Source organism: Melozone crissalis, unplaced genomic scaffold (assembly GCF_028551555.1).
Source record: "Melozone crissalis strain CALT ecotype California unplaced genomic scaffold, PUWL_Pcris_2 ptg000045l_1, whole genome shotgun sequence".
In the NCBI taxonomy this organism is placed as follows: Eukaryota; Metazoa; Chordata; class Aves; order Passeriformes; family Passerellidae; genus Melozone; species Melozone crissalis.
The window spans coordinates 9,838,164-9,863,946 of NW_026535823.1; the positions used below are offsets into that span (position 1 = coordinate 9,838,164).

Below are 25,783 nucleotides of genomic sequence, written 5' to 3' on the forward strand. Positions count from 1 at the left end.
CATCCCTCTGCTGGGGCCAGACACAAATCCCTCCCCATCTCTAAATTCAAGCTGATTTTTTGGTGGAACTTTGCATTATGAATTATTTCCACTCTTCCTTCCCCTCTTATCCCTTTAAGCCAAACCTATTTGCTGCAATTTGTTGTTAATTTAAGAATCCCAAGAGGTAGAGTTCCATGGGGCATCACTGCTCCAGGAAGCTCCTCTGCCAATGAGACCTGCCAAACCTCCACAGGCAGCCACTGAAGCATCCAATTCAGCAGCTGCCTACACTTACTGCAGATCTGACCTCCCCAGCCAGTTATGAGCTCCATTTCTTAGGCAGTTCTTGCACAAACAAACCCCCTTTTCCCTCACATCCCAAAAAGGTGATGTGAGACAGGAGAAACTCCTCTGCAATCACATAGCTACAGGAAAGATCAGCTGCTACAGACACCTGAGCTGAAGGGCACCTGAGGCCTGGACTCTGCTTTGGCTCACAATTCAGTAGCACCCACAGGAACCCCCATGAGCTGCTTATGTGCTTGGTCAGAGGCTTTCCTAAGCACTCAAGAATGTACAGGTATTCTGTACTTTGGACTCTGCCATGCCAAGCATAAAATCAGCAGAGAGGCATGAAGGCTGCCAATCATCCTATGGCTTCCTTGCTGCTTGCAGGCAGAACAAAAAATTCTGCTTAACAACTCAGTTATATGCCTGGACTTCACAGCTCATTGCTAAGAAAAAACATCAGTATCTGTTCACATATTTCTCCTTTAAATTGCTGAGCACTAATTTGATCTATTTTTTTGGACAGCATTTCGTGAGTCATTGTAGCCTTCCTGCTCTTCCTAGGAAGCATCCTGTAGTGCCTCACTTGCTGGCAAACTGCACCTTCTAATTTTATTTCAGTCTGACCTGCCTTCCTGGCTCTTTTAAATCTATTTTCTGCCCAACACCATGCCATCATCAGAGCTCTACTGGAAGGCAGCATATCTCTCATATACAGCACAGAAATGCTCAGACTTTGCAGATCAAGCCTTTTGTTCTCAAGAAACAGGCATGAAAAACTTGTGAAACCCCAAGCCTCACACAGGATAGAAAATAGGGCTGAGGAAGGGAGAAGGATTTGAACCAGAAGATGCAGCAGCTTTCACTGTGGATCAGAGAGCAAGAACTAGCAGGAGACATTTCCACAAGCATGTGGATATGGAGAAAGATGTTTTGTGTAGGAACACACCTGTAGTGCCAGCCTGGCAGCTGGTGCACACCACCTCCTTGGTGCGGGGCACGATGGCACAGCTCGAGGTGCCCGGGCACGGGCAGGGCTGGCAGTCCGAGGCTGTGCCGGCCGTGGCATCGCCGTAGTACCCATCGCTGCACTTCTCACAGTGAGTCCCTGCTGTGTTATCCCTGCAATTGCACATGCCTGCAACAGAGAGGGACGTGAGTTTTGCTTCACTGTCCAACCCAGAGAAGAAGCAGCACGCTCCTGCTGCTCCCAGTTTGTCTCTTACCCGTCTCGGGGTCGCAGGTCTCGCTGTGCCCGTTGCACGTGCAGGGCACGCAGGGGCTGTAGGGCCCCAGGCCGGGGCTCTCTCGGCGGTACCCGGAGGTGCAGCGCTCACAGAACTGCCCCTCGTATCCCACTGGGCACGAGCAGCTCTCCACCCAGGCCACAGGCACACCGGGTCCAGGGCGAGCACTTGTGATGGTGACATCGTCCAGGTGACCGGCACCTAGAAAGCACCAAGGGACAAACCCTCTGTAATCACAAAGGTTATCATCACCTTCTCCCCAAACACAGCTGAATGAGGGGTATGAGGGGCAGACAGGAGGGTGTTTGCAGTTGGAAAAATGAATCAAGATGCAAAAATGAATCAAGATGCAAAACCCTCCAGGAAGGTTTAGAGAGATGAGCAAAGATGCACTGGAGCTCACCAAGGGAACATGCAGGGTACGAAAGCTGAGAAAGACAATATAGAGGAGAATCTGAGAACAGCAAGTACAGTCAATTAAAATTAAGTTATATTTTACATGTGTATGGTTTCCATTTCCAAATCAAATACCAAAACCACTCCTGGCTTTCAAGCCAGAACAGAGCATGTCTCTAACAATTGTAATACACAGTCTGCAAACCATGCCTCGGGACAAACTCGCCAACTATTCCTCTCAAGCCATTCCTTCCTCTGGCATCTCAGCACTTCCCTCCTCTACTCCCAGCCCCTTCCCTGGAGCAAAACAGAGCTCAGACACAACATAGCTGACTTTAAACTTTTATCACTGTGTCTGTACCACTGCAGCAGCTCCACTGCACTGAGCAGAGCCCCAGCTCCTATACATTAGCAGTGGCTACAGCACTCACAGATGGTTTGCTCCACACCATTCTATCCCTCCATTTCACAGCCCCACATTCTTCATTATGGGCCACCCCTCTGAAACACTTGCAGTTTTCCCACCTTTCCCAAATGCAAATTCATCCTTTGCATCTTTCTGCAAAAATTCATCACAAAGCAATACCTAAGGACCTACTTTTGCTTCTAATTCATACTCATTTTTATAAGTCTTCATTATGAGGAACTTTCACTCAGGTTCTGCACAGGCAGCATTTCAGACCTTGTCCTTCCCATTTGTCATGTCAAAGCAAGACCCAGAAAGAGGGGAGATGTGACCATTTCCAGTGTAGCAAAACTTAAAGCCAAGTGTTGTAAACTTCCTACATCCTCCTTCAGTACTATGTATTTTTACCAAATACTGTACTATGTATTTTTACCAAATGGAGGATAGTGGCTATTAAACAAAGAAAAATTCCCATGTCTAGAGCAAGGAATCAGCAGTTGCTAAATGTTCAGCTTTCAGACATTCAAAGACAACACTTTTCTTTCCCATGTCCTCTTCAGGAGGCCTGGGAGAAAAGCCAGGTGAAAAGCCATTGGCACAAGCTTTGCCAAATAAGCTGCCACAGCTGCTTATGGCTGGGCCCTACAATGAAGCAACCCAAACAAACCAGTTTACCCCCTCTTATGTGACGTTCTGTTCAGTGACTTACTTCTCTCACTGTATGTCCCACGGATCTTGATGGAAGTCAAGTTGTGGAGAAGCTTTTGGAATTCAAATGCTGTAAGAGCAGGCCTCCATGGGTAATCTGCAGCCTCATGGAGCCTGGGGAGAAGAGCCAAGCATGATCAGCACAGTTTTCAGCTGCTAACAGCTGCACCCTCTCAAAAGCTCCCTTTGCAACAGTGCTGTGCTATTGCAACATCACCCACATAACTTCAAACCCCATGATCTCCGTTCCCTCAAGAGTTCAGAGGCCAAAGGCAGCCCAGCCAGGTGACAGCTGCTCCCACTGTACCTGAAGGTGTAGGTCTGCACATTCTCACTGGGGTAGGAGTTGCCCTGGGCAATGAGAGGCACAGACACTCTCAGCCCAGCCCCTTCCAGCACCAGGTCCTCTGCAGAGAGGCGCGTGTCCCGCCTGTCCACACGGAAGGAGAAGGTCAGGTTTTGCCCGTAACTCAAAACCTGGTTGCCCAAGAACTTGCCTGAAAGGAGCAGAAATCCTTACAGTTAGGGGACAGAACACAAAGGGCACAAGCAGCACAGAAAGCCATGCTTTTGGAATGACCTACGTGGTGCAACGAAGTACATGGGGAAGTAGGTGTCAGAGATAACGGAGATATCCTGGGTCTCAGCACTCCACTGCAGCAGGACCTCTGAGCCATCTCGCTGCTCAGCACGCCACTCATCCTCTCCTGAAGAATCACACAGGCAAGAATTAACACCCTTGGAAGATGGAGATTTGCACACACTTCTTGCATCACACTGTTCGTGTCTTAGCTAATCTAATGTGTGTGGGCACTGACAGGCTGCAGAAAGCAGCTGTGCAGAAGAATTCAGATAGTAAACACCACTTTTCCAATTTAAGCCCCTGACTCAAGTGCTGACTTGAAACCTCTGAACTTTGAACCCTCTGATGACTACTTGTCCAAAATCTTCTTTTCTAAAGAGCATAAGCAGAGACAGAAAAACCTGCAGGCCACTACAGTTTGTTGAGAGCTACAGTCTTTGTATGAACTGTTCTCCCATGGAATTTTAATTAAAAAGATGTTCTTTTCAGACTATACAGCACGAAAACATGCATACACATGAAACTGACTGCATGAAAGAAACAGATTTTTCCTGGGCTTACACTCATTGGAAACACAACTGCATTTTATTCAGAGCCATGTAAACCCCAAATCTGAAGTGATTTTGATCCTCTCAATCAGAAAGTCCTGACTTGGTTCTAGAACTGAGGAAACTCTGCTTTGTCAGTACACCTCTCAGGCTAGGAAAGGTTTCTATTTGCAATTCCCACTCGCACCTGCAAGGTGTACAATAACTGTGTGCCTGAGGCCAGAGCTGTGAATTCATGCCTCCCCATCTGAACAAACAAGCTGCAGACATGGAAACTTCAGCACTTCCAAAAGAGGGATCCTAGCCCTGCCTGCCCAAGGTTTGTGGTCTTGCACAGAAAGGAAGGAGCTGGGGCTTTTTAATAGCTTCTGACTTGAGTCCTCAGCCCAACCTGAGATACAAAGGAAAGCTCAGTTTTACCAAACTCGAAGTTGGAGGTGATGCTATAGATACTGTAGCCCATAGCACTGGTGCAGACTGAAGAGTGTCCAAAACAGAAGCAGGGGGTACAGCCTCTTGGATTGGAGGACTCCAGATGGAAAAATCCAGGTTTGCATCTGAAGATGTGAAGGAAAGAGAATTAATTTCCCTGATGCTTAACCCCAGGTCCTTGCTCAAATGTTTTCCATTCTTGAAACAAAGCCATGGGAAGAAAAACTCACCTCTCACAGTGGAATCCTTCCACATTGTCCTTGCACGCACACCGCCCTGTCTCAACATTGCACTCCCCTGTGCTGCCAGCAGCATTGCAAGAACAGGGCCTGGGGGAGTCAGGAGAGTTCAGTAAGAAGCACATAGAGAAAGCTTTAAAAAAAGCCTAGTTTTCCTCTAGAGAGCTGCAATCCTCCTTACCTGCAGCCAGCTTCGGAGAGAGAGTGGAACCCTGGCTGGCACCGGTCACACTTGTCCCCCATCACTCCGGGCTTGCAGCTGCACTGGCCATAGCTGTCACACTGTGTGCTGAGGGAGCCTGTGGGGACAGCAGGGACAGCCACCTCAGCACACACACACGGCTCCGTCAGCTACTCACACTTCACACAATGGCCAAGAAATAAGGAAGAAGAAAGAGCGAAGCACAGCCTCAAGCTGATGAGTGACAGCTTACCTAAAGACTGCCTCTAGCTCACAGGGATTTTCCCCTGGCAGCTCTAGACAGATGAGCTGTTATCTAGTCTTCCCAAATGATATTCAGCCTTTTTTTTCCTAACAACTAACCTTTTTATATATAAAATATAATTTTAACTCCAAATTGCCCTCTCCTGCTTCATTCTCAGTGCTACATTTGCATGCCTCCAATTCCACATCTGTTGTACTTTGCAATATGTAATTTCCAAGATTTTATTCCCTGAATCCCTTGTGCTCGCTGTAATCAGCATCTCCCCTTACCCTGACCTCCCCCTTTCACACTCCAATTTCCTTCCTTGATTCTTAAGCTGTATTTAAAGACTAAACTACCTCTTTGGAACAAGGCTGCACGTGCCACTATGAATCCTAGTAAACTCATGAGCAAAACCCTTATTTTCGGAAGTATGCCTTCCTCAGTACTGCTCTATTCAAGTGGTCTTGCACAAAAAGCAGCAGCTTTCTTTAATCCACAGTGGACAAAATGCTTTCTCCCAAGCATCCATGTAGCTGCCAGCCTCGGAGCTGTCAGCACTGTAAGAGTTAACTAGCAGGAGAAAAATATTTTAATATACAGAAATAGTTGCTTGTTTCCACTTCAATCCACACCAGAAGATTACGGCAAAGTGAAGAGTTATAAGATGATTAGGCTGGACGGGACAGAACAACTCACAAAACCTTTACCATATACAGCTAAAGTTCAAATCCCCTTTGCAGTCCCACTTAGGATTATTTAGGAAAAAAGAGTACTTGATAAAAAATACCAATCCAAACATATCCAGGAGATTGAAATAGACTCTGGGTGTCAGTGAGTCATGGCATACAAGCTAATGGCTAAGTTATAAAGGCCTTTAAAAGCTGTCCTTAAAGACCTGAGAAGTCAACTCCCTGCATCTTTTCAACCATCTCTGCTCACACCAACCCACACTCCTCTTAAAATAAGGTCTAACACAAGGACCCAGGAAAGCTGTCAGAAGAAGAAAAGGCCTTTATTGGTCAAAAATTTCACAAGTGAATGACTCCTTGACAAAATTAGATGGGAGATGTACCCTGGCAGATCTCTCCCTGGCTGCTTTTAGGGCATGCTGCAAGCAATGACTTATGCCAGCTTCTCTTTTGAAACCTCACATCATATCTTACTATTTGCTACCCTTTTCCCTCCTTCCACCTTACTTGCTGTGGGCTTGGTGTAGTTATAGGATCACTCCTTACAGTTTAGGTGGCTCCCTACACAACAAAAGATATAGTCTCCTGCCACAGTTACCCCCATCCCCATTTATTTTAAAGGAGTTTAACTACACATTTTGAGTTTAATTTGTTTTATCTCACCCCACCCTCTTTTGTGTTTAATGTTTCACTGGTTTGTATTTATAGTGCTTGGATACTCGGTAGGAGAAACTGATGCAGCAGCTCAAGTTCACTACAATTTCTCAGCATGAGCAACTTCCAGAAATACCCACTCACATAATCTTGGTTATTAAGAATTTAAATGAGTTCTTTAGTACTGGGAGCATCCAGGGTAACACATACACAGTGGGGGGAAAAAAAAAATCTATTTCAGAATACATTCAAAGGAGTAAGTGTGCAGAGGTCACCCATCTAGCCTTGCCACCCTAACTCCATTTAGATCCAAGGACAACGTAAACCAAAATACAACCCAATAAACATTTCCTACGTGGGAAAAAAGACAAGCAATCCAAACAAGCCCACAACGAGCAGCACGAGGGAGAGCAGAGGTGGGTTCTGTGCTGTCAGCGTGCCAGCAGCAGCGCTCACTCACCGACGGGGTTGCAGCTGCAGGGCAGGCAGCCCTGCTCGCTGGCCAGGCGGTAGAAGCCGTGGCGGCAGCGCTCGCAGCGGGGCCCATCGGTGTTGCCGGCGCAGTTGGTGCAGTGCCCGCCGTGGCCCGTGGCGCGGTACAGCTCGGGGTCGAAGTAGCACTCCTGGGAGCGCCCGCTGCACTCACACGCTGCGGAGACACGGCACCGTCAGTGACCAGCCTGTCCCCACAGCACACATCCCACCCTCAGCTCAGCTCTAGGCGAGCTGGGGAAGGAGCTTTAACCACTCTGAGACCGGAAACAAACTCGGCACCACGCTCATCAATGCCCAAAAGAAAACCAGCATTTGCTACCCCACTTCTTTCAACATCAGGCTGCCACTTGCAGCCAAAATGTTGTCCTCCCACACAGCAGCACCGATCTCTGTCATGCAAACAAGCATGAAAAGGTAACATGAGGCTGCCCCATGCTGTAATGAGAGCTTCTCCCCCGTATTGCAAATCCCTAGACAGCGGGACATCCCAATTTCACCAGCCCATTGAGGGAAGCCACACACAGCTGGGACCTATCTAGACACACAGAGGTCAGACAGGAAGAAAACTTTTCTGTCTGAAAAAGCTTCCCCATAAAGTAAACTACCAGGAGCTGTAGTCTGGAACAAAATAGCAAGCAAACTGGTGTTCTGTGACAGAGACCTGCATCTGCGGTCTGGAAATTAGGTTAAATAATCAACAAGTAACTGTAAAAGCCAATAACCCAAACACAAAAATCAGCTGATGCTAAATGAGGAGCTTTTGAAAGGGCAATTATACTCCAGCATAGTAAACAGATTTTTTTCCCATGGGCCTCATGAAGTACAAGCCTGTACATTTCTTTAGGAAAGATGGGTGTTTCCCATCCTTCTGCAGAAAAGAGATGCCCATTCCTAGGGATCTACCAGAAAGCTCTCACAGGACAGGAGTAGAATGACCAAGAGTCCCATGAACTGTGCTTAATGCTGGCTGTGACTGAAGTTGGAAGCAGGCAGGGCCAGCTTGTGGCTGGCAGCAGAGGCAGGGCCCTGCCCCAGCCAGGCTGTCCCTGTCAGCCCACATACGCAGGCACTCGTTGGCGCTCTCGGCCGTCGCTCTCCTCCACGGGCGGTCGTTGAAGAAAGGAAGGCACTTCTCACAGTCCACCCCAAAGGTGTTGTGCTTGCAGTTGCAGACCAGCTTGCCAAGCTCATTCTTCACACACTCACTGGCGTGCCCGTTGCACTTGCACCTGGTTGAGGTGAGGTAAGAACAGGTATTAAAACTCCAGGGCTCCAGGTCACTCACAAAGCAACAGCAAAAAACAGGGCCCAGATCTCAAAATCTGAGATGAGAGAAATTTGAAGGTAAATTATTACAACAAAATCGAGAACAAAACTGCTGTCATTCTGCCTGGAGAAGAAGGAGCTTCATTGATATCTTATGGAGGCCTTCTAATATCTAAAAGGGGTTTACAAAACAAAGAAACTTTTTATCAGGGCATGTAGTGCTGGGACAACGGGCAGTAATTGTAAACATCTCAAAATTTTAATTTTGATTGGACAGAAGGAATCAATGAGGGTGAGGAAGCCCTGGCACAGGTTGCCCAGAGAAGCTGCGGCTGCTCTGTTCCTGGAAGTGCCCAAGGGCAGGCTGGATGGGCTTGGAGCAACCTGGGCTAGTGGAAAGTGTCCCTGCCCACAATGGGGGTTAGATGATCTCTGAAGGTCCCTTCCAAACCAAACCATTCTATAAACAAAGAGGTGCAGCCTGCTCTAGGTAGGCATTTAGAAAGGGAAGAAAGTTAACCAACTCCTTTGCAGTCTTCAGACTAACCTGAGTAGGAGAAGCAAAGATTTAGCTGGCTTTATGTTAGTAAATTATCCATAATTTCTCTCCTGTGAGAGCCCAGAACATGGTAGGTTCACTGAGTGTGGGTTATTATGGTATCAGTAGGAAATTAAATAGCACAAAGGGGACTAATACAGAAGTCCATGCACCTCCAGACTGGTGGTGCAGTCAATTCAAATCCCCGTGTGGCCAAATCCCACTCTCAGGACTGCCATATGCAAGCAGGCCAAAACCCTGCAGTGGTCTCATGTCTGTTAGTAAAACATTTTATCATCAACTACTTAAGGCTAAAATATTCTATCATGGATGTTGGCAAAAGGAACGAACAATCATAACCATGTTGTACTGTGTTCCAGACCTCCAAAGGAGATAGCTTCTTCAACATATGTGAAGTAGAGACACTGAGATTTTCTACTTACTGTTGAGAGTGCAGACACAGGATAGTATAATTGAAAAACACATTAAAAACCACACAAACCACAGAGCAGAAAAGATTTTCTTCTTTTGTTTTCATTTCAGTTAACTCTTTTTACCATTTACTCTCTCAAATCACTTTATATTTCATCTATTCAATCAAAAAAAATTATCTCTGCCAGCCCTGAAGTTATGGCACAAAAGCTTATATACAATATTTGCAAATTACATAAAATTTATTCTAATGCATGGACAGTCAGTAAAGACCAGAGCCTATTGGTATGATGTGAATACAATCAGTATCTTCAAAGCAATCTAGTAAAACTAACCAAAAACTTTAGTAAACTTTAGAGTTTTATTGTCTACTCACCTACCACCCACAGCAAAATCAGAAATTGCATAGTAGTAAGACTTGAGAACTTTTGGGTCATTAAAAACTTCATCTCCAAACGTGTTCAGACGGTTGAGGGTCACTCTAATATCTGTAGCTGTCACCCATTCCTAGAGCAGAGAGAAATCCCATCAGATGAAACACCCTTTCCCTTGAGAGAGTACCAGTCATTAGCAGTTCTGTTAACGAAGTCCCTCCTCAGCAGCTGGGTCCTTCCTCATTGTTTTCCCCTCTGCACCTTGGGAGCACACACGTTCCTGTCCCAGAAGCCTTATGCCACATCCTCTTGGTTCAAATGGGTTTTCCTGACCCTTTCTCCTCTCTGGAGACCCTTTCCAATGCCTCTTCACATCCTGAGTGCTTTCAGCTGGGAAGCACTGAGTAACCTCTCCAGCACAAAGTGCAGGGCAGGCAATTGTGCCAGCTTGCTAATTGTATGTATCTGTCTGGCTGTAGTTCTCTTGCAAAGCTATGCAGCACCAATGGGAAAAGCTTTAGGGTATATTTGTCTGCAGGCATATTGTACCAGACTAAAAGATACAGACAGACAAATGAGTGAGGCTGGGGGAGGCTGAGGAAGAAAAACAGACAGATCTGACTTGCAACACAAGAGTTTTTCATAATATTTATACAGTGTCTGTAACACAATGCCCTGCCCTCGTGCAGCAGCAGCCAGCACACACAGCCTGTTGCCAAATTTCATATCACATTCTAGCAGTCACTGACATTGGCACCTCCTTGGTTTTATTATACCCTCTACAAAGCTGTTTTCCTTCAAACACCATAAAAAAGAACACAAAGAAACATCTGATCTGGTGGTCAGATCTCTATTCCTTACATAGAGAAGCTTATCAGAAAATTATACAATTGCTAACTTGCAATCTCCTTGTTCACCTTAATGATAAGACATGGTTTTCTGCAAGGGTTGGCTACATCAATGAGGTGGCCAAACTGGTTCTTTTCCACTTCAGAAGTTCTTTGTCCTTTCCCATTAATCTCATTTTTTCATTTCACTTTAGTTTGCAGAATCAACCCCACCAGGTTCTGCTCTCCTGCCTGGGAACTGGAAACAGGCAAGCCCTGAGCCTGCTGGGTGCCTGTCTCAGACTACTCCTGCTACTCTAAGAGCAAAGGGAAGTGATGGTAAATACAGCTCTGAAAGGAAGACAACGAGCCCCAGTGAGGCAAACCCCACAGCTTTAGCTCCTTGTTGCAATAAAAACTGGAGAAGTCATCAAGCAGAACACAAAAATTGCCAAGTATGCTCCTGACCACTGCCCAAGCATTCCTGTGAATGCAAAATAAAACATTCAAGAATGTTCAACAACAAAAGACCCCTGCCAAAACCCTCTTGCCAAGCCACCTGTAAGAGAAAAATACCAAGGATAAAATCAAACTTCTCTGCTTCAACACACATGTGAGAAAACATGGTAGGGACTCCTGTGCTTTATGTATTTAGAAGAATCTAGTATTTCTCACTTTTTTCTGCTTGAAATACACATGCAGATGCTTCAAATATTAACTGGACTGAGACTTTACCTTGCCTGTGTCCTCGCATGTGAAACAACAGCAGAATGTCCACAGCTGCTTTCTAACTTGGCAGAGATCTGAAGACGTCCATCATCCCTACTGACAAATCCTTAATGCAAACCCTTAATGCCATCAGGTTAGCTTTTTTGTTCCATAATCTTCCTATCAATAAACACAAGAATTCAACTTTTCCTTCAAAAGCGTCTCTGTGGATTGTCCACCCCAACTCAGCTGGGCAAGGCCCTTTCACTATGAGTGAGGGCTGCAGTGCAGCCCAGTCAGCACAAACCCACCATGAACAGCGACTCAACGGGAATGCTCAACTCAGCCCACCTGCCTGAGCCAGTCCTGCTGACGTACCTGCAGCACAGGGCTGTTGTCAAAGTTGTAGGCACTGGGGCGCCCCTCCAGCGTGGAGAAGGCCACGTTGCCCCCGGTGAGGGGGGAGATGTCGCTGAACTCGTCGGTGCAGAGCGCCTGCTGCTCGTCCTCGCCGGTGCGGATGAAGCCGCGGTTGACTTTGCGGTAGGTGCTCTCGCAGGAGCCGCTGTAGTACTGGTAGGGCACCCAGGGGCCGTCCTCCCTCGTGCGCTTGTAGATGGCAAAGCTCTCGGGACGGCTGGTGTGGAACTTGAGGCGCACGTACGTGATGTCAAAGGCTTTTCCTGGGGGGGACAGGAGACACCTGTGACAAAGGCTCAGAACTGAGAGAGAATGCAAAGAGCTGCACTGAATTTCTCTCCCAGCATGATGCAGAAGGATGAACGTGTCCACCAACACCACAAGTATCTCCTCCAGTCCAGTATGGTATCTCCAAGCAAAGACAAGACAAGGTGAAGGAACTGAAAGCAGAAGTTGAGGGCAGGCTGAGTAGATAAATAAAGAGACCTACAACCTTCTGTGCAACCAAACACATTCCAGAAGCTGCAATTCTCTTCCATATACATCTCTAACAGATGACAGACTACATCAGACCCATGAGGAGTTTGTGTGTATTTAAGGCCAGGCCCAAGCTAATAATGACATTTGATGATATTTCTCCCAAATACACACATGGGAGAAACAGTATTAACCAGAGAGGAGTAAGTCACACTGTAGAGCCTGGTTTCTACCTCTGCTTCCTCCCTACACAGACAATACCTCAATCTCTTTTTACAGCTCACAAAGCTTTTCCTCCAGCACTGAACCTACCGAGCCCTCTTCTACTCATTCCCTGGGAAAAACAAAATGACGTTTAAGTTTCCCACATCATTTGACTGAAGTCACCAAAGCATTTTTAAGATCAGAGTGCAATGATTTCCAAGCTACCCATGTTCTCCATCTCCTAGAAGAGTGAAGGAAAAGCCACCTCCTTGCCCTCTGTTCCCCTCCTAACTGGTCTGTGGCAATCAGCACATCATCCTCCCTCATTACTCTTCTCCAGTGACTTGAGCATCTACCCCCATGCACATAAACCAAGTGCCCAGGGGAGTCACATCTCTGAGAGAACCCATGAGGAGAAAAGGACCACAACACTCTTCAGCCACCTTCATCTGCTATCCACACTGGCCAAGGGGCAGGCCAGGGGTTCCCAGGAAGAGGCACACAGCTGTGTACCAGCTGTTCTTGCTCCACTTCAGCAAGCAGACTGTGTACAATTAGGACATCCTGGAGCATGTAGGGGGCTTGCTAAAACAACGTTGAGTTTGTTTGGAATAAAACCTCGGGTGTTTAGTCCCTGCCATGCTCTTTTATGCTCCCACCACTTCCAAGAAAAACAGTGCTCTAAGCAGAACTTGCAGCCATCACCAGTTCTTTCGCTGATCATGAAAAAAGCTACTAGAAGAGTTTCAGCTGATTGAGAAACTGGTTTTTTCAACCTGCAAAAGTCACACATATTTAACCTCAACTTGTAAAATGAATGAACTGTACCATGTTAAATTTTAACATGAGGCTTGGCACTTGCTCAAGTGTTCACCTCCTTCACACGTGAGAGCAGACCAGAGGCACCATGGACCAAGAACAGAGTGTCCTCAAAGAACACACGCACAACCCAGCAGCCATGAATTAGGTCACGAACCATGGAGCTGCCCTGCAGCCCCCAGCGATTAGGCCAGGGGCCAGCCTGCATTAGGCACGTCACACCCAAAGCCTGCATGGCACAAGGGAGGAGCCAAAGTAGCAGGAGAAGCACAGCAAAGGGTCCAGAAACCAACACACCTGAAAAAAATAAAGTAAAAATCAAGATATACAGCACTTGAAAAATTACGTCCCCCAATGTGTTAGTTTGGCACAGCCTGGTTTTTCATAGCAGGGGGCCCACAGGGGTAGCTTCTGTGAGAAGCTGCCAGAAGCTTCCACCATGTCCAACAGAGAGTCAATCTCTAAAGGCTCTGGAGAAGGACATGATGCTGGCCCAATTAGAGAGGTTGGTAAAGCCTCTATGATGACATATTTAAGAAGAAAATCAAACAGCACATGCACAGTTTATTTTTCCAGGGCTGGTGAAGCACCATTGCTGGGGCCAACCCTGTCATGGCGTGTGGCAATGCACCACGGCCAACGCCATCTCAGGGCAGCCACACGAGCCCTGCCTGCCCGGCCACCCCAGCCAGTGTGCTGCAGGCACAGGGGCAGGGCTGGCAGCTTCTCCTCCTGATGGCCCTCATGAAGAGAGGCACCAAACAGCACCAGTGCCACAGCGGCCATCGCTGCCTGCAATGGCAATGGGGCCGCATGGCCAGCAGTGAAAACATGGCGAGCGACTCCCAGGCATGGAATCTAGGCAAGATTAACCTCTCAGCACTGCAGGATCTCACAAAAATCTCTGAATCAGTGGAACTTGTTTGCAATGGTACCTACAAGCAGCAGTTTTTCTTCTAGTCAGAGAAGAGGAGGAAGTGAGGACATGTGATGGAAAACAACATGGAGGCACCAAGGTCGGCGGAAAAGAAAGAGGGGAGAAGGTGCTTCAAGCATCAGAGCTGAGATTACTCTGCAGTTTGTTTGGTGAAACAAACTGTGCCCTTGGAATGTATGAAGTCCACAGGGGATGCAGAGATCTACTTGCAGCCCATGGGAAAAAAGGAGTGGGTGGGTGGCAGGGAAAGCTGTAGTCCAGTGGGAGACCAGACTAGAGAAAGAGAGGGCCCTTGCTTCCAGAAATAGAGAGAAAAAGCCCTTGATTCCAAACTAGAGCAGCCTACCCTTAAAAAGCTGCACCCTGTGGACAAATGACCCATGCCATAACAGTTTTGGGACAACTATTTGCCCATGGGAGGGACCCCATGGCATAGCAAAGAAAAGACTCCTCTCCCTGAGAGAACAGAAAAAGATCTCAAATAATGAACTGACTAAAACACCCAAGCCCTGTCTTCCTACACTGTCAGTGGGAAAGAGGGAGGAGCTGGGGGAAAACAGGTGCTTTAAAGGCGTCTTTGCTTTCTGGTCATCCTCCTCTCACTCTGTTAACAATAAATTTACTTTATAACTTTTTTGTAACCATTGCCTTTAAAGTGATTTTCTCCCAGTTCTGATCTCAACTCATGAGCCCTTTGTTAAATTTTTTCCCCTCTCCTCTGCTCACTCTAACAAAAGGGAACTTTGTGGATATCTGGCATTTGGCCAGTGTCAAACCATGACACCCAAGAATAGAAGACGACCAAGCTGGTGTTTAAATTACCCACCAAATAGTATTGTCTGTGTGTGACATGCAGGACAGCTGGGACATTATACAGATACAAGCCCCCTGATACTTCCTACAAAATCCCTTTCCTATTTATATCACGTGTGCATGGATCATGTATTATGGATGACCTAAGCACAAGACTGGAGCCAGACATTCACAGTCGTGGCTCTTGCTCAGTAGCAGCTCACTGTTGGTTTGGGGCTGATTATTTAATGAGATCTTCTTACACACAGAAGACAAGTGAGAAGCAAGCCCCACCATTGGTGCCAAACTGCTTTCTTCCAAAGGATCAGCACTAACTTAGCTTAGGCATTCCCTCCCCTTCCTGCCCAATACAAGAGATGAATCCTGTTCCTGTGTATTTGGAGTGCTTTTCTCATGATTGCAATAAAGGTAAGAAGCAGGCATCCCGTGTACAGATCAGACCCTCCCAGCTTTCCTGTTTCTCTCACTACATGGGCTCTTCTCAAAGGGAGCTCCTCACTGAAGGCAAAATATGCTTGAGGTAGGAACAAAGAGCACATGCAGGAACTCAAGACAGACACAAGGCAATAGGACACAAGGCAATAGGCTGGAGACACACAAACATCTTTTTCAGGTCCACGGTACACAAACCCAGGATACACTTCACACCTCTTCCAGGTAAAAGGCAAGGGGCCCAGGAAGCAAATACTCCTCCTTCTGCAGGAATACCCCAGTGTGTTGATCTGCAACTTGGCAGCCTATCCCAGAACTTCACCAACATCTTGGATGGAGAGCAACTAAAAAAACCACAACTACTATCATAGTTTTATCACTAGTAAAAGTGTCATCAGCTTAATGAGAGAGCTCACATGGTAAGATAAAGCAAAATCTAACCGTGAACGTCAGCCCTGGTGCAATTTTTTTGGGCAACTTTAATGACAAGTGAAAACAGGAAAACATCAAGCTAGAGCAGCCATTCCCTAAGTTAAGAGGGGATAAAAAATAAGCCAGAGACAACAACTTCATCAAACAGTGTCAGCTTTTTTGAATTGGGGTAGTTAGTTTTCTAGCACTGCATTCCTCTGGTGTGAAGCAAAACCCCTGTGCTCAGGCTTCATCAAGATGGGGAGGAAATGCTTCAAAAGAATCCTGGGAATGATGAGGGGGCTGAGCATGTGCTTTCACTCACACACACAACTTTCTGCTCTAGATGAAAGGCCGGGTCACAGGCTGCTTGCCCCAGAAAATAACTACTTTTTTCACTCTCCACTATAACTGAATTCTGATCCCTGTTTCCTGACAAGGTCTCCTACTGCTCCTTGTGAAAGCCTCAGCTCAGCTAAAGGCACAGCACATGCCAACTGTGCTCTGGGCAGCATGAAAACATTATCCCTGGGAACCTCTTCTGCTAAATGGCAAGGACCCTCCCTTTTTCATCTCCAGTTTTACACGGCAGGCCAAGAAAATGCATTCAAACCCCTCCCAAGTGAGCAACCCACGTGAGAAAGACATTTATGGCAGCTGGCAGCCTAACTCCTTGAGCAGTGCAGTTAATGGCATTACAGAGGAATGCAGTTAATGCACAGAGAGAGGCTGTGCAGTGCCTTGCTGGGTAAATACTGCTGGAACAAAGGAGTTTACCCAAGCCCAGCTGACACAGTGTGGAAATGTGCTTCCCCACTGTTCACACTGAACATAAATACTGTGTTTAACAGCCTGGCAGTTCTTTGAGGCTGCAGAGACCTTTTCTAGCACAGATAAGCAGCCCAGGTTGCTTTCATGTCTTGCCGGGCTGAATAAACATATACAGCTATTACACTAAGAAATGGTGACAGAAATAACCAGGTGAAAGGCAGTTTTAAACATTACATTTAGAAGACAAAAAGACATTGTTCTCCTCTTCCTAGAAGCCAGTACTGACTTGGAGCTCAGTTTGACTTAGAACTGTCAGACAGTGCCAACTGACAGGTAGTATTTCGCTGTGTGTATTGAGAAGTGACAGATCCATTTTGCAGGAGGAACTCCAGATGTTGGAATCAGTGACTACGAGCTTAGCACTTCCCAAGTGCAACCTGATGTGTGTTTTAAAGCATACAGAGCACAAAATCATGAGCCACACATTTAAAAACTGCATCTTTTCTGAGGCATGGAGCTGTTCACCAGCAAATGACAGGATGACACAATAATCAGCTCCCTCTGAAAATTCAGGATGAAGAAGAAAACCTTTTGCCTTTTTCTCTACTGTAAGCAGACACACATACAAATCTTCAAGACAATATTGCAATTACAGATTCAAAGGAATGAGCAAGTCCTGTGCCTGGAGAGGGAGCAGAAAATGTTCAGCATTATTTCATTCAGGGGATACTGCCCCAAAGAGCCTGCTCACACTGCCGGGCTTGCCCAGCTGTCATCAGCAATTACAGCCCTCCCTCCGCTGGGTCACTGCCAAATTCAGTATCCCAAGGTCCACCAGGAAATGTGCCATGCTAAAACCATATAAGCCCATGCCATTTAGATCTTCAGAAACTCCTCCCTTTTCCCTGAAGTTAGGAATTCGTTCCACACACAAAAGACCTCCTTGTATTCAGGCCCCTCAGAACGGATGGATAATTTACATCAGGAAAACTGCCCTGCCAGCTGGCACAGTGACTACAAGTGTTGAATTGTGAGCAGATGCCTGGGTGAGATAAGCCCAGAGGACACTCTGCCTGTTCACTTGAATGCCCTGCACATGGGACTGGCACATGGAAAGAATCGATGCTACCTCTCCTGTATACAGCTACTGAGTTTTGCTGAGGGAAAAAATAATCCACCTGAGATGACTGCACTGGGCAAAGAACCAAACCTTTGAAAATTTCTTTTCCACAAAATCCACTGGGCAGTAATGAAATGGTTAAACTTCACTGTTTCCCTTTTGGTTGGCTCCTGTTTCAAGGCAGCTTTTCTCACACAAGTACTTGCTGACAACCTATGTCTAAGTGAAGGTTAAAGAATTGAAAACAAACCCAGTAACAAATAAAGCCTACTTAGTGTTTTTTGACTGGATTTCATTTTCATTTTGCAGTGAAGAACAGAGAGCAACCAAATATAATTGGCATTTCATTTTGCTTTTTTCTTCTGACCTGTTTCCCCATCATTCCCAGGAAGACATGCCAAATTTCCCTGCTACTAGACCAAAATGCGCTCCATGCCATTCACCCTTATTCCTGCCTCAACTCTGCCCTTCTTGAACCATCAGCTCTCCCAGCACCCAGCACAATGCTGGACCAGCCATGAGCAAAACAGACTGGCTCCGATTCTTCCAGACACACAGATCCCAGAACCTCACACAAGCAGTGTGTTCCTAGCAAGGGACAGAAACCTGGATGTCAGCAGACACAGGCCAGCAAGTTCACAAGGTCTTCTTCAAGACCAGTCACTGCATCCTGAGCCAAATGGCCACTCCAAGTTCTCAGCTACTGCAGTATTTTGTTCAGCCTCTATGCTGGAAACCCTGCCAGAGCCTTCCCTCCTGGATCACAGGGGCAACATTTAAGGAGCATGAGTTATCCCATCTAATGGGAATGGGATAGGAGTTTTCAGCATATGGATAACAAGAGCAGGACAGAGTTTATAAGGAGGGGAGGAGAGTGAGAAACACCTGGAGACACTTGTTCCTTCAGAATAAAGTACTTTCATTAAACAACAACACCTGCAAGACACATAAGTGGTAAATTATATCACTTGCATCACATGTACATGAAAAAACCACGTGTATGACCAAAATCAAGATTTTTTTTAAGTTCTAGAGCAAATGTCCTTTACAACTACATCCTAGCTTTCTGAGAAAATTTGTAGAGGAAGAGGAAGACAAGAGCACTGGTATTGCCCAAGCAAATGGAATATCCAGCATCTGAAAAAGGAGAGTAATGGATTTCAACTTTCTGAGGAATTGCACTAAGGAAATAACTCCATGCAGATGCACAGACAACAGGCCTCACATTCCAAGCTGTGGCCTTTACAGGAACACAAACTAGTAAAAATAAATCTTAGGTTTATTTTCTTGTCCTCACCTGAAGAGCCTCAAGATTTATGTGCATATATCACGAACAAGACAGGCCTGAAGGATTTAAAGTCTTTTCTTAAACCATGCCCCACCAAACCAGAGATTCTGGCATGTGGACCTCCACCACAGACGGGTGCTGGGGTTTTAAAAAAGCCTGACAGAGACACAAACATGGATTGTTTTTTCTGGGAGCCCGTTCTAAGATGGGGACAGAGGAAGGAAATGTGTTTGGGACACTGGGGGAATGAGCACAGCCTGGAGCATGCTGGAACGAAGGCGAACTCCCACCACCCCATTAGATCATGCATTCTTCCAGCACTCCCAAACAAAGGCACCATTGACTCCTGTGCGTGGGCGGCTCTGGACAGCAAAAGGCTGCCCAGTAAATTATTGCATGATAATCCAACATTGATAGGTCATCAAGGCTGCTTGTTTGAGTCATGTATCCAAAGGGGAGAGGCTTATTTCCCCCTGCTCTGGGTTGAAGGCAGCCTTGCGAAAAATTGATTTTTTTACTTGATCACTTTTAAGTCAGTGTAAAAGTCAGAAAACCTTATCCATTAATTCAGTACAGCTTGATGCCTTATTTGTACAGCTTTGATGCAAAGATGTTAAGCCCATTTCCCAAAACAGCCAGCTGTGTTTATTCACAGGGGACTGGGAAGATCCCATGTCCAACACAAAAATCCTGGCTGCACAGGAAGCCTCAAAGTCCTTTTTCAGCACAAATGATAAAAGCTCGTTTTTAAAAGGTCCTTTATGCTTGGCAAGCACAGCAGATCACAGAGGATCAAGGATGCCATGGGCCATTTTGGGGAGGGCTCCATCTCATTCACGTATCAGGATTGCAAAGCTACCTCCTGCCATCAGGATCAGCACCCAAATAAGCTGGATTGATGTTGCTGTGGGTTGGGATCCTTGGAAAGCTCATTTCTTGTATCAAATGTCCAGAAGCTCCTCCACAACCCATACACAACCGGTATAGGTGAAAACAGGTCACTCCCACAACTGAAGGAACACAGGAAAGTGGGAGTTTACTCTCACAAAACTTGGAGTTTTACCCAAGAGGCAAAGAAAAAAAAAAATCAGAAAAAAATTATGTATGCAGAAAAGACAAAACTTGTCTTCTGCTTTTATTCCTGGCAGAAGAATGCAGTTATTACCTTCCTTTCAATACTGACAGCCCAATGACAACACCAACAGTGCATGCAGGAATAACAACCCTTGAAAACTGACAATTCCCACCCATTCCAAGTCACCGTGGGACCTTGGTGACCAAGCAAGGTTACATTTTCTAGAGAGTTTTTCTCATGGTGGACATACAACTACCATCCAGTAAAATCTGAAGCAAACAACCACCAGCACCACAGCCACAGGAAGATCACAGCTGGTGGCAGCAGCAAGCCAGAGAAGATGCACCAAAACCTTTCCATCGAATTGGACACTTTCCATCCTTGATCCTCAGCAACACAGAAAAACACCTCTCATGAATGTTTCTTGTGCAAGACCACATCTCCACGGGAATCAGAAGAAAGCAACAAATCTTGCCCACTTTCAAGTCATTCTCATAGTCTTCAACTTATAGAGCAAATCCCATTTTGATAATTTCCTCTCAAAAATTTCAAGTTGACACTAGGAGGTGTTGGAGGGAGTATTCCTGATGCTCAGCTCCAACTGTACCTTTTCACAGGTGGAGATGTGGGGGTGGAAGAATGGCTGAGAAGAAAGAGTCTAAAAACTACTTTTAAACTCCAAAAGTTTAAATAGCTAAAGAAAACTGAGGTCACAGCTTCTTTAAATATGGTACTTGGCCAATTGGCAAAAACATGATTTCCTGTAAAAAGAAAAAAAGTCTACTGAACTGCAGTGCAGTACCTTGCAAAAAATGTAGCATCAGATAATCTGGTGAGAATTGTGAAACCATTTCTTTAAAGGACATCTAGATTTTACTGATTTCTGAGGGGAAAAAAAGAAATAAAAAGCATTTTGTGAATGTTGTTAGTGCAGGAATGGCAGGTTTTCCTGAGGCCTGTTTTCCTTCTGCATGCCCTCCCAGGAGCCTCACCCTTCTGCAGCTCAATGTCCTGCCCCACTCTTTCAACCAGCACACCTGAAGTCAAAGCATGTGATGCTTCAGTTTCAGAAGTCCAACAAACCCAGATGATCAGAGCCAAAGGTGTCCTGACCAAAGGCAGCATGAAAATCATTCTGTATGGTGCCCATATAGGTGAGATGCCCCCTGCTCCAGGCCCAGCACTCCTGAAGGTGGGCACACCAGCTCCACTGGAGCACTGCTGCTCCACCCAGTTCAATGGCTCCATCACTTATGACAATCAGCCACTAATTTCTACTACATAACATTTTGAAGCCTTTTCCCCTATCAAAAGGCAGCACTTTACCCACTCACCCCTGACCCACATGCGCTCAGAGCCTGCAACAGCTCTAACACCTGGCTTTGTTCCTATCTGAATTAGATATCAAAAACACACAGCTCGTATTGTTGAGCTTAATTAAGAACAAATTAAGTGATATGTCTACATACAATGAGTGCTCTAAGCAGCAGCAAGTTGAGCAGCTCTGGGAGTAACATGACCCTGCAGACTGACTCACGCACTGCTGGCTGTACAGCCATGGAGAGGCCAGAAATGTTCTTCACACAGAACGTTGAATTCTTTGGAATTTTGATGTTTTACTCTCCCTTCAGCCTTTCCAACTCCCACTCACCAGCCCCAGATTTTTTTCAGACACAAGCCATAATTAACAGCACTGTTATTTGGGAATAAGACTGTTGCTGCGAGCATCCATCACCTGGCCTGATGCAGAATCAACAGCTTTCTTTTCTCAAGTATTTAAGTATTGCCCTCTTCAGTAAACATTTATGAAAACTAACTTTGATCACATTTGAAACATGCTGTTTAACACCGCACAGTTTGTGTATCTCCTGCCTCTCCATATTCCCCTCCTCCCAAGAGACTCCAGCAATGGATTTTAAGCAGCAGTTGACCTGCCTTGATGCTAACTTCTAATGCATTTTCAGTCAATTACAGGCTTATGCACAAGCTACCATTATTTATGAAACACAAATTGCAGCAATATCCATAGAGCCCATTTTCAACCACCCACACAATGGCTTTACTTTCTCAGCCTATTAAGCTGGGGAAGAAATTGGGATAAACAGACTTGACAAAACCATTGCTGGAGAGCGGTCAAAACAAAGCTTGCCACTGAGTTATGTTTCAAATTTGTTTGGGGAATTTGGAAGCAAAGCTCTTCCAAATTTTTACTGAAGCAGAGAAGGAACTGCACTCCAGTTCCTGATTCCCATGTAACAGCCAGCACATGCCTTCAACTTTGCCTCTGGAGAATAATCTGTACACACTGCCAGTGCTTGTGGAAGTCACTGTTAAGCACACAAGTGTGTGAGTTCATGTTCACCCACACATCCCATCTGGAGACACATGAAGCACAAAGTACTACTTAATGCAGTGGCTATTTCTGAGAAAAAAGTTTAGCCAAAAAACAAGTGCTTGAGAAGGTAGCATGGCTTAGCATGAAGGGACAGAAGCAATTCTGTAAGATTATTTTGGAATATCATGAACAAAGAGGATAAAATTGGATGATTCCCTGCTGGTAATGCTAAGTCCAGACTTCTTGATAGGCTCAGTTGCAAAATCTGCAGCTCTTGATTTAATTGACAGATTAGAAGATCTGCTTCACATCAGGCTCCAAAACACCTCAATGTATCCACACCAGACCTTGATTTGGAAAGCCACCTATAGATCAAAATTCCTTCCACAGGCTAAAGACTGACCATCCAGGAACAGAGAAAACTGAAAAAGGAAAATAACGGGTACATGAACAGTCTTTCCTTACTGTTTTGTATGAGGGAGATTTACAGACTTTTGCTGCTTTGTAAAGGAAGGATTGAGAAGATATCAACAGAATTGCTGAAGTGGGACCAAACACCACCTGGGATACTGCTGAGACAGTATAACATCAAATGTTATCCTGGAAAAACTGCTTTCCTACACCAGCCTCAGCAGATACAAGAAAATTACACATTAATGCATTTAAAAGAGCTTCTGCAGGACCTTCTAATTTTCTGAGCTTATGTGGTGGTGCTGAAACTTGGGCCATACAGTGGTAGGAAGCTAAATGATAGTGCCTGGTTCTCAGTGGCAGGAATGCAATGCAACCCTGGGAATTCCAGATGTGCAATTAATTCACCTTGTTAGCAGCAGAGCAGTGAGGCAGCTGTGCTGTCAAGAAGAGGCTGAGCAGCCTGGTGGGAGCTGTGCAGAGAAATGCATTCCATGCCCAAATTGTTCTCCCAACAAACACCAAGGACCATTGTGCACACGAGATGACAAACTCCACATCCCTGAGCCCTATGTTAGATTCACGTGCCACAGCCTGTTGGACCACACCACACACACCCCAGCCCTGCACAGGTTCTTCAAGCAGAAAACCAAGCAGGGATTTCCTGAGGTAACAGCATTGCCCAAAACAGGGTCATTGCTCAGAAAGTGAGTTTAACCATCCGCACTGAATGACAAGTGATGAGATTTTCTTCAGGCACACTACACTGCTGTGAAGCCTAAAGGAACTCTACCAGAGGAAAAGATATTTTTCTCTGGAGAGGAACTTTAAAATTCATTTTCTTATTAGTACTGCTAAGTACATTCATTTTAAAAATGCTGAATCCCTAGGTAATTAAAAAGCTTTTTATGAAGTTAGATGACAGCTCTCATAACTCAGTAATGTAAAACACCATGCATTAAAACTTCAAGTAATTTGCTGCCCATCAGTAGAAGCCCACAAAATTGGGGTCAAAATAATTCTTCTTCCCTCTCCTTTCAGGGTCCTTAGTTTACATGCTGGCACTTTTGATAGTATTTTTTGGGAAAAGAAACAGCCACGTGGGCCCATCTGTAAAGCCTCTGCCTTTGTGAAGTCTCAAAAATAGAGTGCTCTCAAGGTTTAGTTTTCACTTAATTCTTAAATTTAGTGATAAAACTAAAACAAACCGGCCTACTTGTGGTCCCTCAATCTACAGATACCCCAAGAAAGATGATGAGCATCACACTCCTCAATCTACTGCTGAGGCTCAGCAGTGAGGACCTGGCTTCTCCAAAAGCTCAGACTTCCAAGGCTCCACAGTATTCCATGTCTCTGCTTCTCTACAGCTGCCTAGACAGGTACCTCACTCAGGACTCACAGAAAGCTACCACCACACAACCCCAAATGGTAATCTTCACAGTATCACTTCAAAAAAAAAGATCTGTACAACAGTGCAATAGAAATGGAGGAAAATCCAAAATATATCAAACAGTACAAATTCTAGAGGTTTGCTTCCTTGATGGTCTGATCAGGTAATTATTTTTTGAAGTTTACCACTTCCCAATAACCTTCTGATTTCAACTGAATATCAGTCCTTATCCTTAAATCACTTATTAATAAGGCAAAATTTGCACTCATAGGCAAAAAACCCTACAAGCTAATTTTAAACCCTTAGGAGCAGCATACATCAGCCATAGTAGACAGCTTTCTTCTTTTGGCACAATGCATTTCATGTTGGGTCTCTACTTCAATGACATAAAATTTAGAACCAAAACAGGAGATTCATCAGATGTAAGAGCCTCTGAACGGAGAAAATGAGTCAAACCCAGGGTCTGTCCATGTAAAGGCAATGCTGCAGATGCAGTGGAGCAGTGGTGAAAGGACCTTGGTTCACCACAAACACATGCAACACTGACTCTTCCTTCTACCCTCAAACTTCTCCTTATAGAACTCCACACTAAATTAAACGTGAAAAGCCTTGCTCTACTTCAGTTTGAAGAGAAGACTTGCTAGAGATTAAAATCTTATGAAGGATTCCTTAAATGCAAGGCAGCAGATGGACACAAAACAAGCAGAAGAAATACTAATGACTGCCAAGATCCAAGTGGGTAAAGTGAGACATTTGCAGCCACTCACCCAAAATAACACTGAATTCCCAGTTTTGGTAAAACAGGAGGAGTGGGGTGAGAAGGAGCCCTGGGAGCAGAGCAAAGGAACACAGGCCTTTCTATGTGTCAGCTTCCTTGTTGAGTTTCAGGAGTCAAGTCTTGCATCTTCTCAACTCCACAACAAGGATATCTTCAAAGTCACATCTGACTGCAGAAGCCAGAAGTTGTGAGAGATGATGTTTGAATGCCAGCTCCCTCTTTGGCTGAATTTTCCCCTAACACTACAAATAACTGTCAGGATTGTGGGGAGCTTCTTCCTTCTACCCATTGAAGCAGAAGAGCAAAGGGTTCAGAAACTATGCAAGACATGACAGGGCACAGACCAAATTCTTAGGTGAGTGTTACTTCCATAGGGCAGTGCATTCCAGGAGGAGGAACACAGCTGCTAGCAAAGAGTCAGCTAACAGCCATGCCTGCCTGAGTCACTGCAAATAACTCCATAAACCTCTCAGGGGCACTGTCAGGAAAAAAGCTTCAGCACACAAAGTTATGCAGCAATATCAGATAGAGCAGCCTCCCTCTGGATGAGTAAATGGACAGTGATAACCTTCTTGGATGTCTCACTCCTCCAAAGACTTGGAGGGCAGTTTTACTGAATGGATTTGTTACCAGTTTCCAAAAAAGAAGGCTTCAAGTATTCAACTGTGTGGACAAGTTGCATGCTCAGATTTCCCTCCACCAAGGTGTGATGACCCTGTATTTGCTATAGATTATTTGTATTACTACAAAAAAACCCCTGCAGTATTTTACCTCAAAAAGCCTTTTGTATGACATAAATATTCTATTTTCTTTTACAAGTCAGGAAAAAGAAGTAATTTTTAAGCTCATTCAACATTTTTAC

At 45.4% G+C, this 25,783-nt stretch overlaps 1 protein-coding gene across 1 annotated transcript in view; it reads right to left on the bottom strand.

The window, feature by feature from the left end:
* The window catches only part of LAMC1 (laminin subunit gamma 1), a 64,613-nt gene that overhangs the window by 9,612 nt on the left and 29,218 nt on the right, over positions 1-25,783 (bottom strand). The window contains exons 2-13 of the mRNA XM_054285824.1: positions 11,619-11,923; positions 9,708-9,838; positions 8,158-8,324; positions 7,061-7,249; positions 5,011-5,128; positions 4,821-4,919; positions 4,579-4,715; positions 3,612-3,734; positions 3,335-3,524; positions 3,029-3,141; positions 1,497-1,718; positions 1,220-1,408 (exon numbers count right to left, since the gene is read on the bottom strand). Coding sequence (XP_054141799.1) covers positions 1,220-1,408; positions 1,497-1,718; positions 3,029-3,141; positions 3,335-3,524; positions 3,612-3,734; positions 4,579-4,715; positions 4,821-4,919; positions 5,011-5,128; positions 7,061-7,249; positions 8,158-8,324; positions 9,708-9,838; positions 11,619-11,923 — 1,983 coding nt within the window. The remainder of the gene's footprint in view (positions 1-1,219; positions 1,409-1,496; positions 1,719-3,028; positions 3,142-3,334; positions 3,525-3,611; positions 3,735-4,578; positions 4,716-4,820; positions 4,920-5,010; positions 5,129-7,060; positions 7,250-8,157; positions 8,325-9,707; positions 9,839-11,618; positions 11,924-25,783) is intronic.